The following is a 24,509-nucleotide window of genomic DNA, read 5'->3' as shown; positions in this document are numbered from 1 at the left end:
AGAACAGTATTTTTAATGAAAGTCATTGTATAAATCACTAAGCTAATTACAAACACGAAATTCCAGCTACAAAAATATTTGGCCAAAGCCTGAACTAAATAAAATCTGTAGAACTAACCTTCTTTCAGTACTATGAATGAAAAAACAAGAAAAGTAAAGTTATCATCTGCAGCTATAGGAAAAATTACCACTGAGACGATACCTGAATTCACATATATTGCCAGTGATTTAAGAGCACCTTGGTTAATTTGCTGAATTATACACTCAGGGACTGTCCATTAATCACTGATTTGTAATAAATACAATATATTAAAGATCTTTACAATAAAATACAGAGAACATCTGAAAAGAAGAGAATTTTCTAAAGCAGAAAATTGTTCCAGCAAGATCAGAAGAAATCAATAGTTCTGAGAGAACCAAAGTGAATTCTAGACGCTGTAGCTCTTAATAAGAAACAGCAGTAAACTGGTATTAAACTTATGAAACATTGAAATATTAACTAGTTAAAAACAGCTGAGAATAGGACAGTAATGGTTATTAGAGACAGCTAAAATTAGGGAGCCCCCACTGTACTAAGAGCTTTATTTGTATTATTTCCTATGTTTCCACAGTAGCTACATGGAGTATTATTACCATGCCATTGACAGAACAGGAAAGTGAAGCTGAGAATGGCTAGGAATATGATCAAGAACACACTGTAAATAAATGACAAGGCCACAATTTGAACCTAGACTTATCTGATATTTGAGCCTAAATTCTTTTATGTTCTAAATGTAAAAGCAGTATTATCACATTTAAGTTTAGAAGTATAATATGTAGTTTTGTATTTATGACTATCATTGCTCTCTTTGGTATTATTTGGTTTATCTATTTATAGGTATTAAAGTACACATACACACGAATGCCAATTGGCTGACTACCAATAAAAAAAGCTTATTAGAAACATACTCAATACTAATCTTGTGGGGTCATATATCAGAAACACTAAACTATTTTTTAAATTATTTTATCATGAGGGAAGGGAGTAGAATACAAAGCTAAAAACTGAAATGTTCACTTTTCCTAATCCTAATGATCAATAAAATTAGGAAATCATTTGATTGTACACAGTTTGGGTAATTTAATCTCAGAACCCAAACTAATAGTTATTTATTTTAATTATAGTTAGTATCTATACCAGATACGTCGAGCACATCAACAATATTGGTTGAGCTTTAAAACAGGCTAATGATTAACAGAATTTACCTAAAAATTATAAGGGGAGATGGTCAACACTACAGGTACAAATGGGCCATAAAAGATCCTTATATTCTCTAAGTTTGGAAATTACAGTAGGGATATTTTAAAAAATGATTTTCATTAATCTTTATTTGAAATAAAACATCTTTCAAACTGATATTGTTTGTATTTTTTGGTAGTTCTCTCTGAACAGTACATTAAAAAAATTTTATTGAGATATAATTCATACACCATAAATTTACCCTTTCCAAGTGTATAATTCAATGCTTTTTAGTATATTCACAAAATTGTGCAATGACCATCACTTTTAATTCTAGAATATTTTCATCACCCTCCAAAAAAAACTGTATCTATTAGTAGTCACTCACCATTCTCCCCTCCTTCCATTTCTGACAACCATTAGTCTACTTTCTGTCACTATGGATATGCCTGTTCTGGACATATCATATAAATAAGATCATATAATATATGTCCTTTTGTGTCTGGTTTCTTTCACTTAGTATAATGTGTTCAATATTCATCTATGTCATAGCAAGCATCAATATTACATTCCTTTTCATAGCAGAATATTCCTCTGTATGGATGTACCACATTTAATTTGTCTCTTCATCAGCTGATGAACTTCGGGATTGTTTTCACTTTTTGGCTATTATGATAATGCTGCTATGAGCATTAGTATACAAGTTTTTGTGTGAACATTTCATTTAAATTATTTTGGGTAGTACTTAGTAATTTTTAACTTAGGCCCACAGACCATTTATTGTATAAATTCACACTTGCCCACGTCTCTTCTAATAGTTGTACTCATTGCAAACAAAACAACACAAAACCCAAAATTAAAAGCTTATTCAGAGGAGATATCACAGTGAGCACTTCATTTTTATTACCAACTAACTAGTGACAAAGTGAAACTCTCTCTTTTTCTCTCCACTTTATCTATTAACTAGTGGAACATCTGTTACTCAGCAAAATTCCTGTGCTCAACACACTAGGGTGCTCAAGAGATCCACACATCTGTCCATCTGAAGGGGGTTGGACTGGAGCGCATATGGTAGGTGGAACTGAAGGGATGGCAGGGATGATGCCTGTAACTGCACAGCTCAAGGGAGCACAGCAGAAGCAGCAGATGGGCCACAACTCCAGCACCCCTTTCCAGGGCCTCCGCAGGGTGAGCGCTGGAGGCACTGGCTTCCTCCCCTGGCTGTGGAAATGAAGAACCACTATAGCTTGGTAACAGCAGCAGAGGCAGTGCACATATCTCTTGCTCCCGGGTCAAAGGAGAGCCAGCCGCCACAAGAAATCAGGAAGCAGCAATGGCGGGGCTCGGGACCCCTGCACCAGACACATTGCCTGCTTGAGACTCAGACAACCTAGATGCATCAGGGGCGTGGCCACCTCTGTGACCCTGATGGTGATGCCTGCAACAGCAAAGAAACTCACAACAGCAGCAACACTGGAAGCAGCAGGACACCAGCAATCCCAGACCAGTAACAAAGAGGGCACATTTGACACATCTGGCAGAGGCCTTAGAATGTGGAAACTCTTGGCTTTCAAATACAACCAGAATTAGCTCAGATAAGAGAAACCAAAAACTTGTGCTACAGCGCCACCTATTGGAAAACTAAAGAAAGGTCTCTGATTATCAACCTGCTGAATTGTTATAATTAAAGCTAAAGAAGAAAGGCTTTTGCTACTTCAAATGCACTGGCAGAGGAACAACCCATAAAGCACCATGGATAATCACGGTAACAAAAAGAAAATGACAATTCTCCAGAAATCAAAGTCACAGATGATTGTGACCTAAATGATAGAAAATTTAAAATTGTCATGAAGAAACTAAACAAGACAAGAAAACTCAGACAGGCAGTTCAGTGAACTCAGGAATACAATTAATGAAAAAAAGGAATACTTTACCAAAGAGATTGAAACTCTAAAAAAGAACCAAACAGATATTCTGGAGCTGAACTCAATAAATGAGATGAAGAATGCATTAGAAAGCACTGGAAATACAGCAAACTGTATGGAAGAGAGAACTAGTGAGCTCGAAGGTATAAATCTACAAATAATTCAGGTGGATGTGGAGAGAGAACTAAGATTTTTTTTTTTTAAATGAAAGAACTCTACGAGAACAATCCAAGTCCATTAGAAAGGGCAACATAAGGATATAATGGATATCCTAGAAGGAGAAGACAGAAAGAAGGGAACAGAGAGCCTATTTATGGAAATAATAGATAGGAACTTACCAGTCCTGGGGCAGGAGCTGGACATAGAAGCCAGAAGCTAACAGAACAGCTAATTACCTCAATACAAAAAGACCTTCTTCAAGATGCGTCGTATTAAAATTGTCTGAAGTCAATGATAAAAAAAGAATTCTTAAGGTAGCCAGGGGGTAAAAAGACAGTAACTTACAAAGGGACCCCCATCAGACTACATCATCAGATTTCTCAGCAGAAACTCTACAGGTCAGGAGAGAGGGGAATGACATTTTCAAAATAATGAAAAATGAAAACTGTCATACAAGAATAATACATCCAGCTAAGTGATCTTTCAGATAAGAAGGGGAAAAAAGCTTTCCCAGACAAAGAAAAACAGAAGGAGTTCAATACATCAAAACCTGCCTTACAAGAAATGTTTAATGGAACTGTTCTACTGGAAATGAAAAGGCAAAAATAAAACAAAACTTTGAATAGGGTGATAAACAGAATCAGAAAACTGAAATTCAATTACAGACTATAAGTGTGAGGCACTTAATTACAGCATAAAAGTTAAAGAGAAAAAAGCATTAAAAATAGTGCTTACTTCGATTTGGTAGTGAACACACAACATAAAAAAAGAACAATTTATGACAACAAAAACATAAAAAGGGAGGAGAAAAAGGACAAAACTTATATAGGCAAATGAAGATAACATGCTATTGGAAGAAAATGGACTATTTTATCTATAAGATGTTTTGTATAAACCTGATGGTAAATACAAAACAAAAATCACGTCATGATCAAGTGGGATTTATTCCAGGGCTGGTTCAAGAATGGTTCATCATCTGCAAATCAATCAACATGACACACCACATTAGCAAAATGAAGGATAGAAATCATATGATCATCTCAATAGCTAAAAAAAGCATCTGACAAAATTCAACATCCATTTATGATAAAAACTTTCAATAAAATAGGCATAGAAGGAAAGTACCTCAACATAACAAAGGCTAAATAAGACAAACCCATAGCTAACATCATAGCAATGTTTCAGTGAAAAAGTGAAAGCTTTCCCTTTAAGATCAAGAACAAGACAAAGATGCCCACTCTTGCCACTTGTGTTCAACATAGTATTGAAAGTCCCAGCTAGAGAAAATAGGCAACAAAAAGAAACAAAAGGCACACAAACTGGAAAGGAAGAAGTAAAACTGTCAACATTTGTGGATGACATGATTTTACATGTAGAAAACCCTTAAGACTCTACCCCATCCCAAAAAACATTAAAAATAACAAATGAATACAGTAAAGTTGTGGGGTACCAAATCAATATATAAAATCTGTTTTGTTTCTATATACTAACAACAAAATATCAGAAAGAGAAATCAAGAAAAGAATCTCATTGGGGTGACCGGTTAGCTCAGGCGGTTACAGCGTGGTGTTAATAACACCAAGGTTACCGGTTTGATCCCTGCATGGGCCACACTGTGAGCTGCACCCTCCTTAAAAAAAAAAAAAAAAGAAAGAAAGAAAAGAAAAAAAATCACATTTACAATTCCAACAAAAAGAGTAAAATACTTAGGAATAAATTTAATAAAGTGAGAGAACTGTACCCTGAAAACTATAAGACATTAATGAAAGAAATTGAAGAAGAAACAAAGAAATGGCAAGTTTTTCTATGCTCAGGAATTGGAAGAATTAACAATGTTAAAATGTCCATACTACCCCCAATGCAATCCACAGATTCAATGCAATCCCTACCAAAACACCAGTGGCATTTTTCATAGAAATACAACAAAAAAATCCTCAAATTTGTATGAAATCACAAAAGACCATTAACAGCCAAAGCAATCCTGAGAACAAAACAACAAAGCCAGAGGTGTCACACTCCCTGATTTCAAACTACACCATAAAGCTACAATAATCAAAACAGCATGGTACCAGCAGAAAAACACACATAACTGACCAATGGAACAGAACTGAGAGTCCATAAATAAACCTACACATATATGGACAAGTAATTTACAACAATAGATCCAAGAATATACAAAGGAGAGAAGAAAGTCTCTTCATTAAATGGTTTTGGTAAAACCGGACAACAACATGTAAAAGAATGAAACTAGACCACTACCTTACACCAAACACAAAAATTAACTCGAAATAGGTTAAAGACTTGATGTAAGACCTGAAACAGTAAGATACACAGAAGACAACATAGACCCTAAGTTCCTGGACATCAGTTAGCAATGTTTTGGTGGATTTGACCTCAACAGCAAGGGAAACAAAAACAAAAAATAAACAAATTGGACTACATCAACTAAAAAGCTTTGGCACAGCAAAGGAAAACATCAACAAAATGAAAAGAAAACCAACCGAATGGGAAAAGATATTTTCAAATGATACTTCTGACAAGGAGTTAGAATCCAAAATATATCAAGAACTCATATAACTGTCCTCCCCCCAAATCAAACAACCTGATTAAAAAAATAGGCAAAGGATCTGAATAGTTTTTCAAGGAAGACATCAGATAACCAACAGGTATATGAAAAGATGTTCAACATCACTAATTATTAGGGAAACACAAATCAAAACTACAATGAGATATCACCTTGCACCTGTTAAAATGGCTATTATCAAAAAGACAAGAAATAACAAGTGTTGGAGAGGATGTGGAGAAAAGGGAACTCTCATACACTGATATGGGGGTTGTAAATTGCTGCAGCAACTATGGAGCTTCCTCAGAAATAACCTAAGTGTCCATCACTGGATAACTAGATAAAGTTATCCACACACACACGATGGAATATCACTTGGCCGTAAAAAAGATGAAATATTGCCATTTGTGACAACATGGATGGTATTATGCTAAGTAAACATGAGGGTATTATGCTAAGAAAAATAAGTCAGATAGAATATGAGGGTATTATGCTAAGTAAAATAAGTCAGATAAAAAAGGATAAAAATTGTACAATTTCACTCATGTGGAATATAAAAAAAGAGAAACAATAAAAGCAAACTCATCGATAAGGACAACAGATTGGTGGTTATCAGAAGGGAAGAAAAATAGGGAGCAAAATGGGTTTTTACCTTTTTAGGGTCAAATGTATGGTGACAGACGGAAAACCAGGCTTTTGGTGGTGAGCACGCTATAGTGTATACACATATCGAATTGTAATGTTGCACACCTGAAACTTATATAATGTTATAAACCAATGTCACCTCAATTTTGAAAAGAAGTTTATTCAACATGTTAATAGGGCAACATGCATAGACAGATAATTGGGGACCAAAGGAGAAAGTTTAAATTTCTAAATCTATTTGTTTTATATAAATTAACAGTGATTTGGGCAATGAAGTCCACAAAGGAACACAAATTTTCAGGATTATTTTAAAGATAAAAACATAATTTGTTTGAATATGCTTTGTGAGTCCCTATAATTTTTATTCAAATACAAACAATATGTTTGCATTGGTATCAATCAATTTTCTAGAGATAAGAAATACATAGGAAAGCAAAACTAAGTTTGATGATTTTCAGAAACAGAAATTAGAATCACATGTCCTAGGTTAACCCTTATGCACTCTACAACTTTTCTTTACTAAATAACTAAACAACGTTAGAAAGGTAGGCAGAATCTCTTCAGTTAAATCATTCTGTTGTGGCTTCATCTGATCATTATGAATGTGCCAATGTAGGTTTTTTTTCTCAAAGTATATCAAATGCATAATTTAAATGGTTTCAAACTAATAATTTTAAATGGTTATATAGCAGTGCATGATACATTTATCATTTTATAGTTTTAAAAAATGATTAATGGGTGTAAAAATAGAAAAATTTTTGTTGTCACAGAATTTCACTACCATAGCACAAAAGAAATTCTGATTGTAGAACTGAAGACTACCTGGCTATCACAGCTATTACAAATGAGTCTGTCGTTAGTAAAATGTCACCTTTTAGATCAGTGCCAACCAAAGGAAATTTCAGTGACAAAGGAAATGTTCAATAATTTACACTGTCCAACATGACAGTCACTAGCAACACTTGGCAATGAGAATTTGAAACCTGGTTAGTGAGACTAAAGAACTGAGTTTTTAATTTTACTGAATTTAAAAATTACATTAATTGCATCTAGTGACTACTGTATTGGATAATACAGTTCTAGATGAACTGCAGCAAATTTCTCATTCCAAATAGTGAGGGCTCAAAATAGCATCCTTAACCTATGTCCTCAGTTGGATATCATACAATGAAAATCCCATTTTTCTTTGCCAATCCTAATCATCTTTTTTGGGGACCACATTCACATAACTTTTATTTCAGTATATTGTTATAATTGTTCTATTTTCTTACTAGTTATTGTTGTTAATCTCTTACTGTGCCTAATTTATAAATTAAACCTTATTATAGGTATGTATGTACATGTACATACATACATAGGTACATAGGAAAAAATGTATTATAGGTACATACATACATAGGTACATAGGAAAAAAATAGTATATATAAGGTTTGGTGATTTCAGACATCCACTGGGGGTCTTGGAATATATCCTCCACGGATAAGGGGGGACAACTTTATTTCTTTTTTAATTTTTTGAGGAACCTCCAAACCTAAACATCTTAAAGAGCTAATCATTACTGCCACTGATCTAATTTATTATGGTAAAATACTGATTTTCCGAATTTGTTTTCCTTTTGTAATGCCAAATGGGCGTCTGGTTTAAAAACTGGATCTTCTTAGCTTGATCAAGTTAAAACCATGATTCCTTAATTATGATGCATTCATATGGTCTTATATATAGATTTCTATCTTACAATCAAAACTATTGTAAAGAGCAAAAGTCTCCACTGTTCACATATAATGTATCCAAAGGATAAATGCCTAATCCAGTTGTGCTTTGTATACAAATTTAGCAATCTCACTAATCAATTACTTTGTTAATGAATAATTAGAAATACTGTTTTTAGAGCAATTATAGGTACAATATGCAATTCTTAAAAGACTGTCCTAATTGCAAAAATAAATTAGCTGACCTTTTAGTAAAGAGAAAGTCTTCAAAAGTGTTGGCTAGCTCTGGCCACATACTGTCAAATTTTCCAGAAGAAGCATGCTGCCTGGCAACAGGTAGCCCAATAGAAAGAACCTTGAGGAGAGAAGATACTGCTAGTTTCCATGTGCTTTCAGAAGGGCAGGAATACTTCAAACTGAGAGGAACCCTAAGGGTCTGTGAAAATAAAAAGACAGTTTAAGATAAGTATTAATTAAATCATAGACACTACTTAAAAAAAAAAAAGACAACAGCAAAGAGAAAAAAATAGCATAGGCATTTTCATTTTAAAAAGGATGTTATTTTCTAGAAAGACCAATTCTCAGTCACGGTCCTCAAATCCGACTGCTTAGAAAAATATACTTTTAAAGCCTGTCTCCATTTTATAAGCAACGTCACTGAAGAAGAAACAACCTTTCTAAACCTGTTTCCCATCATAAAAAATAGGGCTGTTATTTGAAAAGTTAAGAGTAAGAGTAGGAATCTTAAAACTTTGCAGCTTCCCTCAGCTTGATGTTATGGAATTAGAACATTCTGCCATAGTTCTTCTAACAGAACATAATTTGACTGATGGGGTTCTCCCACCCAAGAAAGATCAATATTGCTTATTTTTTCCCAATAACGGTTAGGGGAGAATAAAGATAGCTTAAAGAATTATTAATTTGACGTATCTCTAAAATTCACTGAATTTTATCTTCTACTTTAACATTTTAACATATTTTTCCTTTTCCAAATATTTTAGTAAAACTAATAATTCAAGACGATGGTTTATTTTATCTTTCACCCTTGAGGATACTGGAGTAGAGCATCTGAGCTATGTATAGTGACTAAGATGCTGAGACTTACTTTTTAATTGATCAACTTTTGAGACAGGCTATTGTTAACCATGAAAGCACTAATTTGGCAGTTCAGAATAGAATTCTCTGGTCAGAGTCTATGCAGCAACTAGAAGACCAGACTGATCAAACTCTCACAGTGAGTTATCCCAGAGTACCATCAATTAATACTATCAGTATACTGTCACATAATTTGCATCAGAGTGAAAATTCTGATTTTATGGAACAATTCTAGTCAGAGAAAGAGTAAAGAGATAAATTTTCATATTTCAATGTTATGAAGTGGAGTGAATGAATATAAAATCCAATTTTATCATCCCCCACACAAATTACTACTGAGTATTCACGTAGTACACATATGAACCATGATATATTAGCATGAAATGGACCTCCACTAACAGAGAATTAGGTTACCTAGAATTTGTTTATCCCTTTCTCCTCCCCACCTGTTTTGGGGGAAGCTGACCCCACCTTCAATAGGGAATTAGAGTAAGGAGATGATTACCTTATTAAACCAATCTACTCCATTTCCCTGGCTATAATCACTGGTTTAATATTAGACATGGGACTAAAGCTGGTCCACTTTAGGTTAATTTTGGGAACTTAAGAATAATAATGTAACAGAAGCACATGTACACACACACACACACACACACACACACACACACACCCCTTCTATTGGACATATAATGCCGTTTTTAGTCTACAGCTATAAGGAAAAACAGTTAGGAGGCACTCAACCCTTAGCAAGCAGACCATAGAGAAAAAAATTGGCGTTTTGGTGATACTACGGAATCTCTGAATTTTCCAACTAAGCACACTAACAAATCCTTTTTATTGTTAAAACTAGTCAGAGCCTGAATGTATGTCATTTGCAAATAAAAAAATACTAAATTATACTAGGGCCATCCTGAGTTAACATTTTATAACTCAAGGTTAGAGAAAAGTATGGTTTACTACTGCAATTAGTATTTTACTGAAATCAAGGGAACATTAAGCAAAATAGATCTGTTCGATTTATACATTTTATTTTTTAACATATTTAAGCAAATAACAAAGGGATTGGAATCTAGTGCATACTCAGTAAATGTATGTGGAACTGGGAAATTCAGTCTTGCTGTCACAAAGTTCATACTTTTTGAGAAAGGAAGAGCCTTGTCCAGTTAACCACAATACAGTGCAATTAAGTGGCATCAACTAAGTGGGAGTACAGAAAGGAATTATTTAATTCCTTTAAAAATGCAAACTGATTCATGCCACTCTTCAATGTTCGACCATTCAATCATTAAAGAATAGTTTGATTCCTTATGAATAAAACCCATAGCTATCTTTTCAGAATTATTCCAGGCCCTGTCACCTCCCTAAATTGAATGTCTCAACAGTTCTTTAAAATATATCATGATCTTTTATGCTGCTTAATTTACCTGTAAATCAGGTAATAAATTTACCTCTCTCTCCCTCTATCTACCAAACACTATTACTCTTTCAGGTGTCACTTCTGTTAATCCTTGCCAAAATCCCATAGGTAGTTTAGTTACTTCCTTGTCTATGGGAAGAACTAAGTTTTATTAAGCAGACTACTTGACAAATATTATTATTAGGTTGGTACAAACATAATTGCAATTTTTGCAATTATTTTTAGCCTTTTAAACCGCAATTACTTTTGCACCAACCTAATAAATGCTGTATCTCAATTGGTTCTCTTTTTAGTTAAGACATGTAAGTGGTATTGGTATTATCCTCATTTTTACAGATGAGAAGCATTCTCAGACCAGTTCATTTGCCCAAAATCATAGAGCAGCAAGTAAATCGGAGGGCACTATTTCTAAGCCAGGTCTATCTGAATGCAAAGCTGCCTCCACTCTGTGGTTGTTACTTAGCACTTAACACACTGTATTATTATTTACCTTTCTATATTCCTATATTGAATTATTAAATGTAAGAATTATCTTACTCATTTTTTAATCTTTACTATTTAGTTAGTATCTACTAAGAGAGATGACTGAAAAAATATTCTTAATAAATGAGGAGAGAGAGGACAGTTACAATGCAATGAGTGGCGAGGGGTAGAAAGAAGTACAACAAAAGTCAAGAGAATAAAGAGTTTTAAGAAGACAACGGCAGTAGTTCCACGTTATAGGGAAGATAAAGAATTAGAAAAGGGCTTAGGATTTGAGGATTTGATCTTAAAGCTTTAACTTTAAGCAAGTACTTTCTGTAGCACAATATGGAAGTAAGCCAGCATGCAATAAATAGGTCGAGTGACTGGTGCCTAGGTGAGGGCCAGAAGCTAAGGAAAGGAAAGTTGAAAGAGGATGGCAATTTGAGTAGGAAGTAAACGAAGAGAAAGTACTTGTATAAAAGGCTTACTCATCTTTCCAAGATAAAGTCTAAGAGGCTGAAAGGAAAATGAAGGAAAGAATCACTAACAAAGAAAGGTGGGAAGAAGAAAGGATGGACACAAAGAAAGAAACAGAGAGGGGCCGGCCCAGTGGCTCAGGTGGTTAGAGCCCCATGCTCCTAACTCCAAAGGCTGCCGAACGGCACCCTCCACAACTAAGATTGAAAGGACAACTTGACTTGGAAAAAAGGCCTGGAAATACACACTGTTCCCCAATAAAGTCCTGTTTAAAAAAAAAAAAAAGAAGAAGAAAAAAGAAAGAAACAGAGAAAGGTGTTCTTCTTTGAGGGCAGTCTGTTCATATTGGCCTGTTTTTGTTCAGTAAATAAGAGGCACATCTGTGTGCTAGGGAAAGAGCAAGGTTTAAGTTTTTCCTTCGAAGTAGAGGGAAAAACAAGAAATAAACTTTGGAGGAATGGGGCAGAGTCAATAGAGATGGATTTTGAAGATGACTGACAGAAGACAGTATGCGTGATCAGTGAAAACAAAGGGCTACATTGTGAATTTCTCCCTGAATGCTCATCGACCTCAAAATACGACAAGTACTATCCTAAGAACCTGGATCCTCACTGCCTTATGTAGCAAAATTTAAGAACTGTAAAAAAACTAATGCATACTTACTTTAAAATATTTTTCATTAAAAAAACCTCATGCGTTAGAAAAACGGCTTCCTAAATACTATCCACGAATGTTGGAGAAAAGTCACTATAAATAATAATATAAATTATATTTTCTATTTATCTCAATATATGATAATATATTATTACCTAAAGAGTAATTTCAATAATACTGTCATCATCAAATGAAAGTGTAGAAATTAAAAAAAAGAGAGATACCTTAATAATATTCTGGAGTACTTTCTCATTCACCACTGCTTTGTGACAGGCTGTTTTTTGGTACAAATCCACAACTACTTCTAAAGACCTTTCAGCAAACGGTACATAATTCAAGGCTACCCATTCCGCCTAGAAAGTAATATTTTTAAATGAAGTTAAAAATAAATGAGATTAAATGAAATCATGTTGTTTTCAAAGAGAAAGCTTCTTGGTCTTAAAGTTCAGGCCTTGGTTTTAGGTCAGATTATATCACATGCAAAGTTTTCAAAGAGATATGTACTTCATGAAATAATTTTCAGCCAGGCAAAAATTAAAACTATCGGAAAAAGCACACAGAGCATTCTATCAGGAACTGGGAAAGATGTACTTTATTTGTTGCCAATAGGTTAGGACAATTTTAGGAAATTTAACTCACCGGTGCAAATAGTTGGATCTATTGTGATTCCATTGTGTTGCAAGACAAATAGAATGAGAAAAGTTAATACACATTAAAACTACTTTTCGGACCATGTAAAATTATAATTTTAATGTTGTGTGAACAAAATCAGCATGTGCACGCATTCAGAAATTTACTTTTCCCCAAAGTTAAAGTTTGCCAATTATGGCTATAAATCTTTTATGTAAAATCCAACTGAATTTCACACCAGTAGTAGATAACTTCTTATTTAGTACACACAGATATTTTCATTTTGCATTGCAGGTGTCTATTTTAGATAAAATTAGGCTTAAGGATTCAGAAACCATTTTATAATGGTATGAGGCAGCCAAGAAAGGAATTTTGAAGGAAGATGTCCTATAGAGTAAAATGAAATGCCAAACTTCCTGGAGAATCACGTGTGAAATGAAAATCATAAATAAGAAAAAAAGAAACACAGAAAAGATTTTTCAAATAGTATTTCTTTTCAGCTTAAACTGTTAACAAACATATGAAAGTTTATTTGTGAATGAAAAGTTTCTGAGATAATCAGAGTCCATCTTAAGTGGAATTGACTTGCATTTACAAGTCATGAAATCTTACAAAGTAAATGCAATTTAGAGTAAATTACCTGATTATATTTTGCATTTGCAATGTGCTTTGTTTCCAGCTGTCCATACTGTGGAGGTTTACAGGAAAATTCTACAAATGCCAGTAACTGGTCAAATATAGCCGGATACATTATCTGCATGTTTTCTGGTCCTACACAGATGGCCTATAAAAGGAAAACATGAACAGCAGAATGCGTAATCTGAACTCCATTAAGTTCTTTACTATTACATGCATTTGTTTAACGGAAGAATCTTAAGGACCGTCCTATTTTACATATCATACAATCTTTTATAAGCCCTGGAGGACAGTTAAGCTATTTTAAATTATTAATGATGAAGTGTAGGTTAAATGTATTAATCAACTAAAAAATGCTTTTTAATAAAAAGTGTGATTACTTAGCAGACTGGAAAAAGGGCAAGCACTTAAAGAGAAGTACAGGCAGTCCTGAGGTTCTCCAGTCTGATCATTTGTTCAGTAATACAGACATCATTAAGAATGCTTCACTGACCAACATGGTATTGACTTCTATGTAAGTGATGAGATCAGTTCATTCAAATGACAGCTGATTTCTGCAACATATCTGGTCTATTGACTTTAACAAATAATCATGTGCATTACAACTGGGAAAATAAATCATGTATGAAAATTTATTTTGAAAAGATATGTATGCTAATGTTTTTTAACAGGGTAGTATCTATTTAGTGTCTAATGTATCTAAATATAGACTTGATTTAAACAAAGAATATTAAAATATTTTTAATAGAAAAAACTCATTGCTACAAATAATTTGATAAAACACAGAATAAAATGCACATCTTGACATTGAAGATTTTAATTACCAATTCACATATGTCTAAAGTACTTAAAATAAATCTTGTTTTTATTTTTTTTCTAGCCACAAATGTGCTTTCTTCTCTCATCCTTGCAAATTTTCCTGTTTTACTATTTATTTTCTCTGTGGGAAAAATATTTAATGATATTCATAGATTGTCTAAAATATACTTGTGCTCTACATAACAAAAACCGTGATTACACTCAAGGTACCCTCAAAATACTAAATCAAAATTCAAAATATTCATATTTTTAAGGAATTTCTTTTTAAAAATGTTTACAACATTTATATTTTTATGCCATCATGGCTTTTTTAACTTGTCAGATAATAATTAGATTAGTTTTATTTTCCCTCAGAGAAGATACAGCTATTTAGCTATAACTGAAATTTTACATAAAGCTGTCCCGAGATACAAAGCAGATAAGCAAAGTGCCTCCCATACCTAAGTTAGATCATTTTATAATTACAATGTAAAAAAGTAGAATAAAGATATCTAAAATCATCTCTCAGTACTTAGTTATTTTTTGTCAGAAATAGTGAATGAAGAACTTGAATGGCTCATTGCCTAAAATATTCTCTCTACTGATTGCTTCCAATAGTCTTACTTTCTTCTTTATTAACCTCTTGCTGAGTCTTAACTCTTATAAACAAGCAAGTAGTAATTACTGTGGAAAAGAGATAATTAACCTAAGTGAATTCTTTTATTTTCAATGACTGAAAAAGAAAAAGAAAACAACAACAAAAAACCCTGTGTGGACACCTTAGAAAACTAAGAATCACCATTTTTCTGGATATACCATAACACCAAATAACGACTTTGACTATATGTTTTGATTTTCAGTAATTCTTTATAAAAAGAAAACATATAGTGTTATAATAGATTACAAAGCTATTCTAGGATCTTAACATGCATAATACGGAGTCAATTTTTGTTTAAACAAACTTCATCTAAGTAAAAGCTATTATTGGCTTTTTTTCAGTATTCTGAAGTCTGTATACCAGGAAAACCTATAGTGTGAACTTGATAACAGATTTTACTCCAAAAGCTGAGAATCAATGAGCAATATGAACAATATTTCCTATTAGTCCTTGAAAACTGTGTACCTGAAAAGGAGAAAAGAAGCTGGACATCTAATCTCTGGTATGGTTCAAACATTCTCTCATTATTTAACAAGAAATCATTCAGTGCCTATCATATAGTCACTAAATCTTACAAACTTTATCCCACTTAACCAAAAAAAAAGTTGTAGGTTTATTATTTTCATTTTATAGGTGAGGAAGTAGAGATTCAGAAACTAGCCCCTATTAACTAGAAGACAGGGCTTCATTGCACGACTCGAAGGGCGCCATTTGCACACAATGTGATGGTGTCTCCTGGAGTGCCACTCCAGTACCTTGATGATGGAGGTAGAGAAACTATCTAGCCATCTGACTTTAGGAAGTTTAGCAATAAATAAGACAGATGCAGTCTTCTGATCTCAGAACTTGGGGAAAGCAGATAATCAAATTCTCAGGTTCCCCATGTATGCCAAAATATCTTGGCAAAAAAAAAAAAAAAATCAATTATCATTCATAACTAAGGCAATTTGGTCAGAAACTAGTGATTTGAGAACCAAGAGAAAACTGTGACCCTAAATATCAGGGTAAACATGAAACAAAAAAGTATTTTTTTTTTAAAAAAAGTTTTTAATCAATAAAATATTTTAATGAATAGCTTATTAGTTTAAGGATAGTCCCAAATCAAGTAAATTTTGTCCCAAAGCAAAAAATTTTCCAACACCTATGAAAGAAAATATCAAAACACTCTTACAGATAATGAAAAATACATTAACTTTGTTAGGAAATATTAAAGACCCCATGTTTGTATCCCTTTCAAGTATTATGAAACACAATTTAGATAATCACATAAGTAATAAACAATGGATACAGTGAAATTAATAATGCAAAATATCAATCTGATAGAAACGAATAACAATAAAGCTTTTTAAGTTTCAGGTTGAAGGTACATATTGTTTTCAAAGTCATTAAAAGCTCAGAACAAATTCCTAGTAATTGGGATGAATCCACTTATTGTCTTATTGCTAAAGCAGATTTTTTTTGTTGTTGTAAGTATATACTTTTTTCCCTTGAAAGGAGTTTTTGGCATTTGTTGTTTCTTCTTTATTATCCTCTAAACATATATAAAAGCTTGACTCAAACATCTGAATGAGACTTCTAGATTATATGCATCCCACAAGGCCTGTGGTGTTTCTTTTCTTTTTTGATAGAATAACTTTTCCGTTCCCTCTAGGGCAGTCTAGAAAGCAATTTAGGAGCATGGTCAATCAAGGGAAAAAAGTAATTATTGAGAGGCTACTTTTTTCCCCCCCAATTAAATTAAAACCAGCTATTTTGATTTCAATTGTAGAAAACTGATATCCCTACAATAATTTTTTTTTAAATGCCAGATTCTCTTAAATTTTAAGTTTCTATTCACAATTTGTTTCCCTGCACAATGAAACTAGGGTTAAAGAGATTAAAGAATTACTGCTCAGCTAGACTTCCTCCAGAGACAATTAAGAGGTATTATGGTATAATAGAAACCACCATTCCTACTGTGAAAGTTTTCATCATTCCAATATAATGCCATCAGTTAATTAGAAAACATGATTTACAATACACAAATGATTACTGATCACACATGTGTAATCAGGATGTAATTACATTCTAATTTTGTTAGAATGTCATAGCTACCTTGTTGGACTTGCTGTCTCTTCAGCTGGCATTTTTTCGTTTATTTAGCATTTTGGTTGTTGTGAATTGCACTAACAATTATCTTGACAGTTTAAAGAATTCTTTGATTTTGACCTACTCTTGCTTGCTAATTGGGATTTGCTTGATGGTTTTTACGTCTGTTTTTAATATTTTTTTGCAGTAACAAAACATACACAGATAAAAATATATCTTTCTAAAATTTCTGTGAGAGAAAAACTTTATAAATTTATTCTTCTTTTTTTAAGAAGTAGTATAGGTGTCCAACAATTCCCGAACTCAATTTGAGTACAGATGAAAAAATATATATATTTGAAAAAATATAAATATATAAAAATTTATATATCCCATTGCTTATTAATTTTCTAATTACACAAGTACTTTATTCAAGTTGTTATTCCAAAAAGTACATCCACTTGTGAAGAGATGCATGTACAAACTAAAACTGCTGGTGAATAGAAACAGCATGCAGGCAGTTTCTTAGACTCTCAGAACAAACCTGATTTACCTTTTAAAATAGAAACCCACAAGTTTTCAAAACAATTAGATGTTTACAAGCCTGAATTTATCCCGAAGTATACATACACAACAATATTGATCATCCAGAATCTATCCCAAAAACTATACAGCAAACTAAAACAATCCCAGAGAACCATATGCATTATTTCATAGATAGCCACTAAGATTCTATTACCTTTTGGAGAACATCTAATGCTGTAAGTACAGCTTCCTGTAAACTTGTCAAAACTGCTTCAGTATAAGATGGAAGGATGAAAGGGGATGCATCTGAACTGATTGGCACTGAAACAGCACTGTGCAATATGACTCCCAACTTCTGCAGGTCATCCATGTTGAAACCAGTTTTTATGTGTTGGTAGAGAGCTGGAAATATCTGAATTAAAGCTGTAAGGAAAGGCTGGCTGGGAATGAAAGTCAGTTTATCAAAAGTAACAGGCGGCTTAGTGCTTTCAGATCCAATCCTATACCAGGTATTCCATGCAGCCCACCAGAGATTCAAATCTTCAAGCTCATCGGTAACTGTGGGTGGCTCCGAGCTACCACCGTATCTTCCAAGTCTTTCTCCAATGGAATCTGTTCTTACAAATGGCCGGCTCAGGCCAGGGCCTGATATGGGCCCTAAAAGGACAGGGACAGGTACATTGACTGCAGGTGGTGTCTCAGGCTTATCTGAGTCTCTGACAGGGGACACAATCTGTAAAATTTCCTGGAAGCTTTTCAGTGCAGCCAGAGATACTTCATTGTTCTTGCTGAGTGCTGCTGATTGTATATGGTCAAGAAGAACATCCCACGCTCTTGAAAAGTCTCCTACATTCGGAAAGAAAAAAAAAAATCACCATAAAAGTGATCAAATTTTCTCTGTTAAGACACTTTAAATTCTATGTGCTTTATTTTTCTGCTTAAATTCCTATGGAACTAGAAAAAATACTGCTTAGGCACTAGCAATGTGCATTAAAATCACTACAACCTGAAAATCCAAATTTTTTTTTTTTTTTCAGATACAGGAACCAAGGGCACCAATAAGAGGACAATGGCATATCAAACAATGTTTTGGTCTTAAAAACAAAACTCTATAAATGTAAGTATACATGTTTATACTATTTCCTAGTATTTCTGCCTGAAGAGAACAGAATAAAAACTTAAGAGGGTGAAAATAAAAGCTTTTTACTAACATCTTTGGTCTATCTACCTTCATTAAAGACTAAGTAAGATGTTATCATTCTTAAGCATATTGGAAGTTACAAGTTGTAACAGTATGATACATGTTTTTTACAGGCCTAACTGTTTCAAATAAACTGTATGTCATACTCCTTAAATCTTAATTTTATACTTTAATTTTCACATTTAAATAATTTATAGTTGCAGAACTTGCTTAAATATTTTTTCTCAGAACAGCTCGTGAGTTACCAGTCGAAAATGCACCATAAAAAATAGACTGTCCTTTTTTATAATGAGTCTAAATTTATTTCTCTCATGTGAAACTGAGACTGCTGATCCACCATCAGCAGAACATAGGCTGAATGGCAGTTGCTGGTTTCCGTGGATCAAGCCAATCTCTTGCTCTATCCTATGACCAAGTAAACACATTTATAATGAAGCTCTCTATGGCCAGGTGCAGTTTGTTTCTATGAAGCCCAGCAAAAATGACCTTGTTCCTACAGCAATCTAGCTCAACAGTTTGATTAATAGTCATTTTAATTTTAATAGCCACTGTATTACTTACATATTTACACTTAAATAATGCAAAAATCAGAAGAAGCGACATTTTTCAAAGCACTGTAATATAATTAAACTATGAAACATAAATAATCAAGGTTTAAAGACTTCTATTTTGCAAAGTCTATAAATGACTTGATTTTTTTTTTTTTTTAAAGAAAGGATAAATCCATATGCCTGAAGGAGCATTCAGTTAATAGGAAAGCTGGAAGTAGGTCTAGTAGGAAACAATAAGTACTATTCTGCCTGTATAGGACAAACTATAACCTTCCCAATTACGTGCCTCTTCTACTCTATACTCTTCTTTTTTTTTTTTTTTTGCAATCCCACCAACAGTGCATAAGGATTCCCTTTTCTCCACATCCTCACCAACACTTGTTTGTTAATTTATTGATGATAGACATTCTGATAGGTGTGAAGTGATATCTCACTGTGGTTTTAATTTACATTTCTCTGATGATCAGCGTCATTGAGCATCTTTTCTTATGTCTATTGGCCATCTGTATGTCCTCATTGGAGAAATATATATACAATTTTGCAATTCTCCTCATTGGAGAAATATATATACAATTTTAATGTAATTCTACTTCTTCCTTCATACAAGGATGGGGTGTGTTTTGCTCATCACTGTTTTCCCTAGAGGCTAGCCCACAATAGATACACAATACATATTTTCTCAAAGAAATGAATGAAAACATGCACGCTCATGCACCTACCACACATAAACATGAAGACTGGCAGATATATTATTCTTGGCAAGTAGCATTTATATGAATTTTACAAGAATCTTCTATATTTTCCAAATTTCCTTCAACATGAATTACTTGTACCACCAAGAAAATAAATGTATGTATACCTAAAGGTTGCAGTAAATATCGTCTAGTGTTGAAGATTCTTGCTACTCCAGCCAATGTTAAAACCCATGTCTCAGCCCACTGCTTCTCTGCTGTGTCTCTCGAATGATGAATGAGAATATTGCCACCTCCGGATTCAATCTTTTCTTTGTCTGCAGTGGTAGAAGACTCTCGAACTCGGTCCAATAGATGAAAGAGAACCTGAACATTTATAAAAATACACATAAAAAGTATTGATAACAAAAGTATTGATAACATAACTGATTTAACAGCATAGGAAATTAATAATTGTTACAAAAATTATACCTGACAATGTGATCAATCCTGTATATTAGAAAAAGTTGAACAATAGAGACATTGTTATATTCTTAAGTTTATCCTTAAGGTCACTGAATATGAAAAATTAAAATAAATTGGACAGAATATTATCTAAGACTTGCTGAAGTGTTAGTGTAGCATCTGCAGGGTAATGTACAAGAAAGGAACAAAGCTAAGGAGAGGGGTCCAGGCAAAAAATATTATGGGAAGCATTTGGATACAGATTATAACTGAAGCTTTGGGATTAGATGAGAGTGCTTGGAAAAATGAAGCAGGAAGTGGTTAGGACTTGGAGAATGTTTACATTTAAAGAGTACATTCAGGGGAAGGAATAGGAACCAAAAATAAAAATAAAAATTGAATACAGAAGCAGAAGCATGCTGAGAAACAATCTAAGGAAAGAGAAATTTCAAGGAGAAACTAATCAACAGAGTTAAATGCTACAAAAAAATGAGTAGGATAAGAATTGAGCATAGAGCAAAAAACTTGGCAGTTAGAAGACCACCTGTAGCCTAAGAACAGTTTCTGCAGTTCTTAAAATATGGTCTCAGAAGCAGCATTAGCATCACCCACGAGTTTCACAGTCATGCACATTCTCAGATCCCATGCCAGAGGAAAAAAAAATCAGAAACTCTAGAGGATAGGGGGTGGTGGCTCAGCAATCTGTGCTTTAACAAGTTCTCTAGGTGATTCTGTTACACACTAAGGTTTAAGAGACTCTGGAGTAGAATAATCTGCAAATTAAACTACAAGGAATAAAGGGCATGCAGGAGAGGTGAGGAAGAAAAAAAAAACCACTGAGAATTAGGCAGCAAGATTAACAATGAAGCTGTATGAAACAGGAAAACAGAAATTAGAGAAAATATCAGTTTGTTCGTTTCTTAAAACAGTAATGGAGACTTAAGCATGTTTGTGATCTGAGAGCCAAGGAAGGGATAGAGTTGAAACCGAGACAAAGGACGGAGCAGGACTTTTAATTATTTTTATTAGGGAACACACATTATCAATTTTTTAAGAAGACATTTTGGGGTCTTTTATTAAATTGAAAGCATTGTTAAATACAATTGAGATTTACTATGCTGCCTATTGTCAAACTTAATGATCTCAAAAATTTACAAAAGTAGTGAAAAGATTACAAATAGAATTTTATTAAAATGGAACAGAGAGAAGAAAAAAGGAGAGCCTTTTAGCAAAGAGAAGATGCTCACTAATAAGCTGTTTACTTTGTTAAGAAAGTCTTAAAAAGAGGATAAAAAAGAAAAATGAAACAACTAAAACTGTATATTTAATGTTTATCATGTAGAATTTACCAATTGGAGGCTACTTTTGTTCGGTGATTCTTTAAGTATATTTCACTGTGGTTAATATTCTTTATCAAATTCTTATTTGGTTATATTATATTTGAATTACATGTACTGGTTTAGCAACTCCTATTTTTACCACTTGGGAAAATGGGAGGAAAAAAAGAAAGGGCAAAGGCAGAAATCAGAGACAGATAAGAGATGAACAGAAAAAGAAAGATGAGGCTTTAAATATTTAATTTGTTCTGTATAAGGTGCAACTTAAAATATGACAAAGCAAACACTTTCTATTTTGTCAAATGCACCAATGCATGGAAATGCTTTAAAAATGAATAGGAATAAGTTTAATTGAAAAAGTCCATAAGTGTGTTCCAATTAAAAGCTGATAACGCAAGTTATTTTATAATACCTTCCAAATAACAGTGTGCCATGTTGAATGCTGTAATAAAGTTCCATGTGCACCAATTGTTGAAAACAGAGTTTGCCCTGCACTCTTCCTGACAGCAGGTCGGGGGTCCACACACAGTTCTCCTAATTTTGCGTAAAGACACAACCACAAGCAATCAAATGGTGGTGCAGGGTGGAATGGCCGATTTAAAGCCACTCCTTTCTCTTCTGCCTGTTTTTGCTGTGCTGCCTCTTCTTTATTTAATTCTTTTTCAATAGTTTCCCCTCTTTGAAAAAAATAATCTGAAATATTCCACTGAAAAGCAAAGCAGAAAAAGATTACTTTATTCATAGATTTTATTTTAAACACATAAATAAATATGCAATTCATGGTTGGTTTATAATGCCTTTCAGAATAAAACTTTTAAAAATATTTTTTCTAGAAGGGATTCAATAAAAACATCTCCTCCTCTGTCAAGAGTCTCTATCTGATTTCAGAAGAATATAGGGGAACAATCTTGTCTTAACATTAATATTTTTATAAATTTTATTATGAAAAATTTCCAGAACACACAGATAAAACAAGGAGAATATATCATTATGTTGCTATATCCACAACCTAGATATAACAATTGTTATAATATCTTGTCACATTTACTTCATGCCTATATTTTATAATCTACTAGAAAAAGGCTTTAAAAAACATAATGCTGATACTGTTAACACCCTAACTAAATCATTAACAATTGCTTAGTATAATTTAATAATATTTTGTAATTTAATAATATTTTGTAATAAGAGTGATTACTATCTCCACATATATCTTATGACTTCATTCTTAACCATAGTAAGGTATGCAAGTTAATGAGAATCATGTCAATGGTAAAAATGTAGAGCATATGTTATCTGTGAACATAAATATAAAACAAAGGAGGTGATATATAGTAGAAATTTAATCAACATCGAATTAACCAAACACAGTTTGGGAGCAATTATATACACAAAATGCCTGTACTTTTTCCCATGATTACATTTTTAATGGTAAAATACTAAGTTATCTAGCTTGCATGGGATACTTAAGTTTGACTTTTAAAACTTTTGAGTTATAATATACATTTAAAAGAGTCTAAATAATTGCCTTTAAATAAATTTTTGCTGTGAATAGCTATTTGTTTACTTCATATAATAGTTATCAATACCCTAACTTAGATGCTACTACTTCTATATTCAAAATAAGTAAGATGAAGTTCAGGAGGTCAATACTTTAGCAATTAACAAGAAGCTGACAGAATTAAAATACATGTATATCTGTTTCCACAGTCTAGGCTCTTCTATTATCACATGCTGTCTCCTTATAGCTAACAAAGCAGTGTTGACAAACTACAGGACTATGTAAATGGTAAGGCCTTTCATAGAAGCTTTATTTACTAAGTAAGTAGCATATGAAAATACTGCTACCAAAACAATATTGAAAATCAGTTAACCTTCACACTAGAGTCAATTATTTCTCTTGTATGTACTATTATTTGTTTACCAAATCCTCCCAAGACAAACCTTGCGAACACCAAATTTCAGCTCAATATATCAAAATTATTCCAACTAGTCTACTATTAATGAATTGTTTCTTAAATGATGTCATTTAATCCTTTATGTAAGATATGTTTGGTACTTCAGAGTCATTTAAACAACTCCTATAGAGCCAAAAGCATAATTGCTTAGCATTCATTCTCAACTGCAACCAGTGATTTCTAGATTATATTATTATGAGAAAGGCAATGATACTTACCAGTAAACCTATTGAAGTTAAACTAATATTAAGTTCTTGGTTATGAAGTCCAAAGCTACCTGCAACATCAACAACTATCTGCAGGCAAGTGCAAGGCATTGTTGGTAGAAAATCTGTCACAACCAACTGAAGACATTGGAATGCAGTTCGTATCAAGGACTCTCTGAAAAAACAAAAGAAATGTATACTCATGCATTTAAAAGAAATGTAAGGGAAAATGCATACCTTACAGTAATTTGAGTCATGCAAAATTTTATTTTAAAATTTGAACAAGAAAATCTTCCCTAATATAGATGATATAGTACTTCAACATTTACATAGATTTTTAAAAGATATGGTTACTTAAAATAATTAACAAATAGAAAAACTTCACAGGCATATGAGAATAAAACAGTAGCCAAGAAAAAGGAAAAGAAAGTATGTATTAATGCCGTGTTATTACTATTTGTATTTTGCATCAACTAGC

The 24,509-nt window shown here is 33.1% G+C and overlaps 1 protein-coding gene across 1 annotated transcript in view; it reads right to left on the bottom strand.

The window, feature by feature from the left end:
* Positions 1-24,509, bottom strand: part of MON2 (MON2 homolog, regulator of endosome-to-Golgi trafficking) — a 101,951-nt gene that overhangs the window by 14,869 nt on the left and 62,573 nt on the right. Inside the window, exons 23-31 of the mRNA XM_081058981.1 lie at positions 24,044-24,206; positions 22,280-22,573; positions 20,254-20,452; positions 17,857-18,488; positions 13,599-13,742; positions 12,968-12,985; positions 12,553-12,681; positions 8,466-8,656; positions 2,590-2,692 (exon numbers count right to left, since the gene is read on the bottom strand). Coding sequence (XP_080915107.1) covers positions 2,590-2,692; positions 8,466-8,656; positions 12,553-12,681; positions 12,968-12,985; positions 13,599-13,742; positions 17,857-18,488; positions 20,254-20,452; positions 22,280-22,573; positions 24,044-24,206 — 1,873 coding nt within the window. The remainder of the gene's footprint in view (positions 1-2,589; positions 2,693-8,465; positions 8,657-12,552; positions 12,682-12,967; positions 12,986-13,598; positions 13,743-17,856; positions 18,489-20,253; positions 20,453-22,279; positions 22,574-24,043; positions 24,207-24,509) is intronic.

The sequence above is a fragment of the Rhinolophus hipposideros genome (assembly GCF_964194185.1).
Source record: "Rhinolophus hipposideros genome assembly, chromosome: 9".
Lineage (NCBI taxonomy): Eukaryota > Metazoa > Chordata > Mammalia > Chiroptera > Rhinolophidae > Rhinolophus > Rhinolophus hipposideros.
The sequence above is the reverse complement of the archived record's forward strand: the minus strand, read 5'-3'. Positions and strand labels throughout refer to the sequence as shown.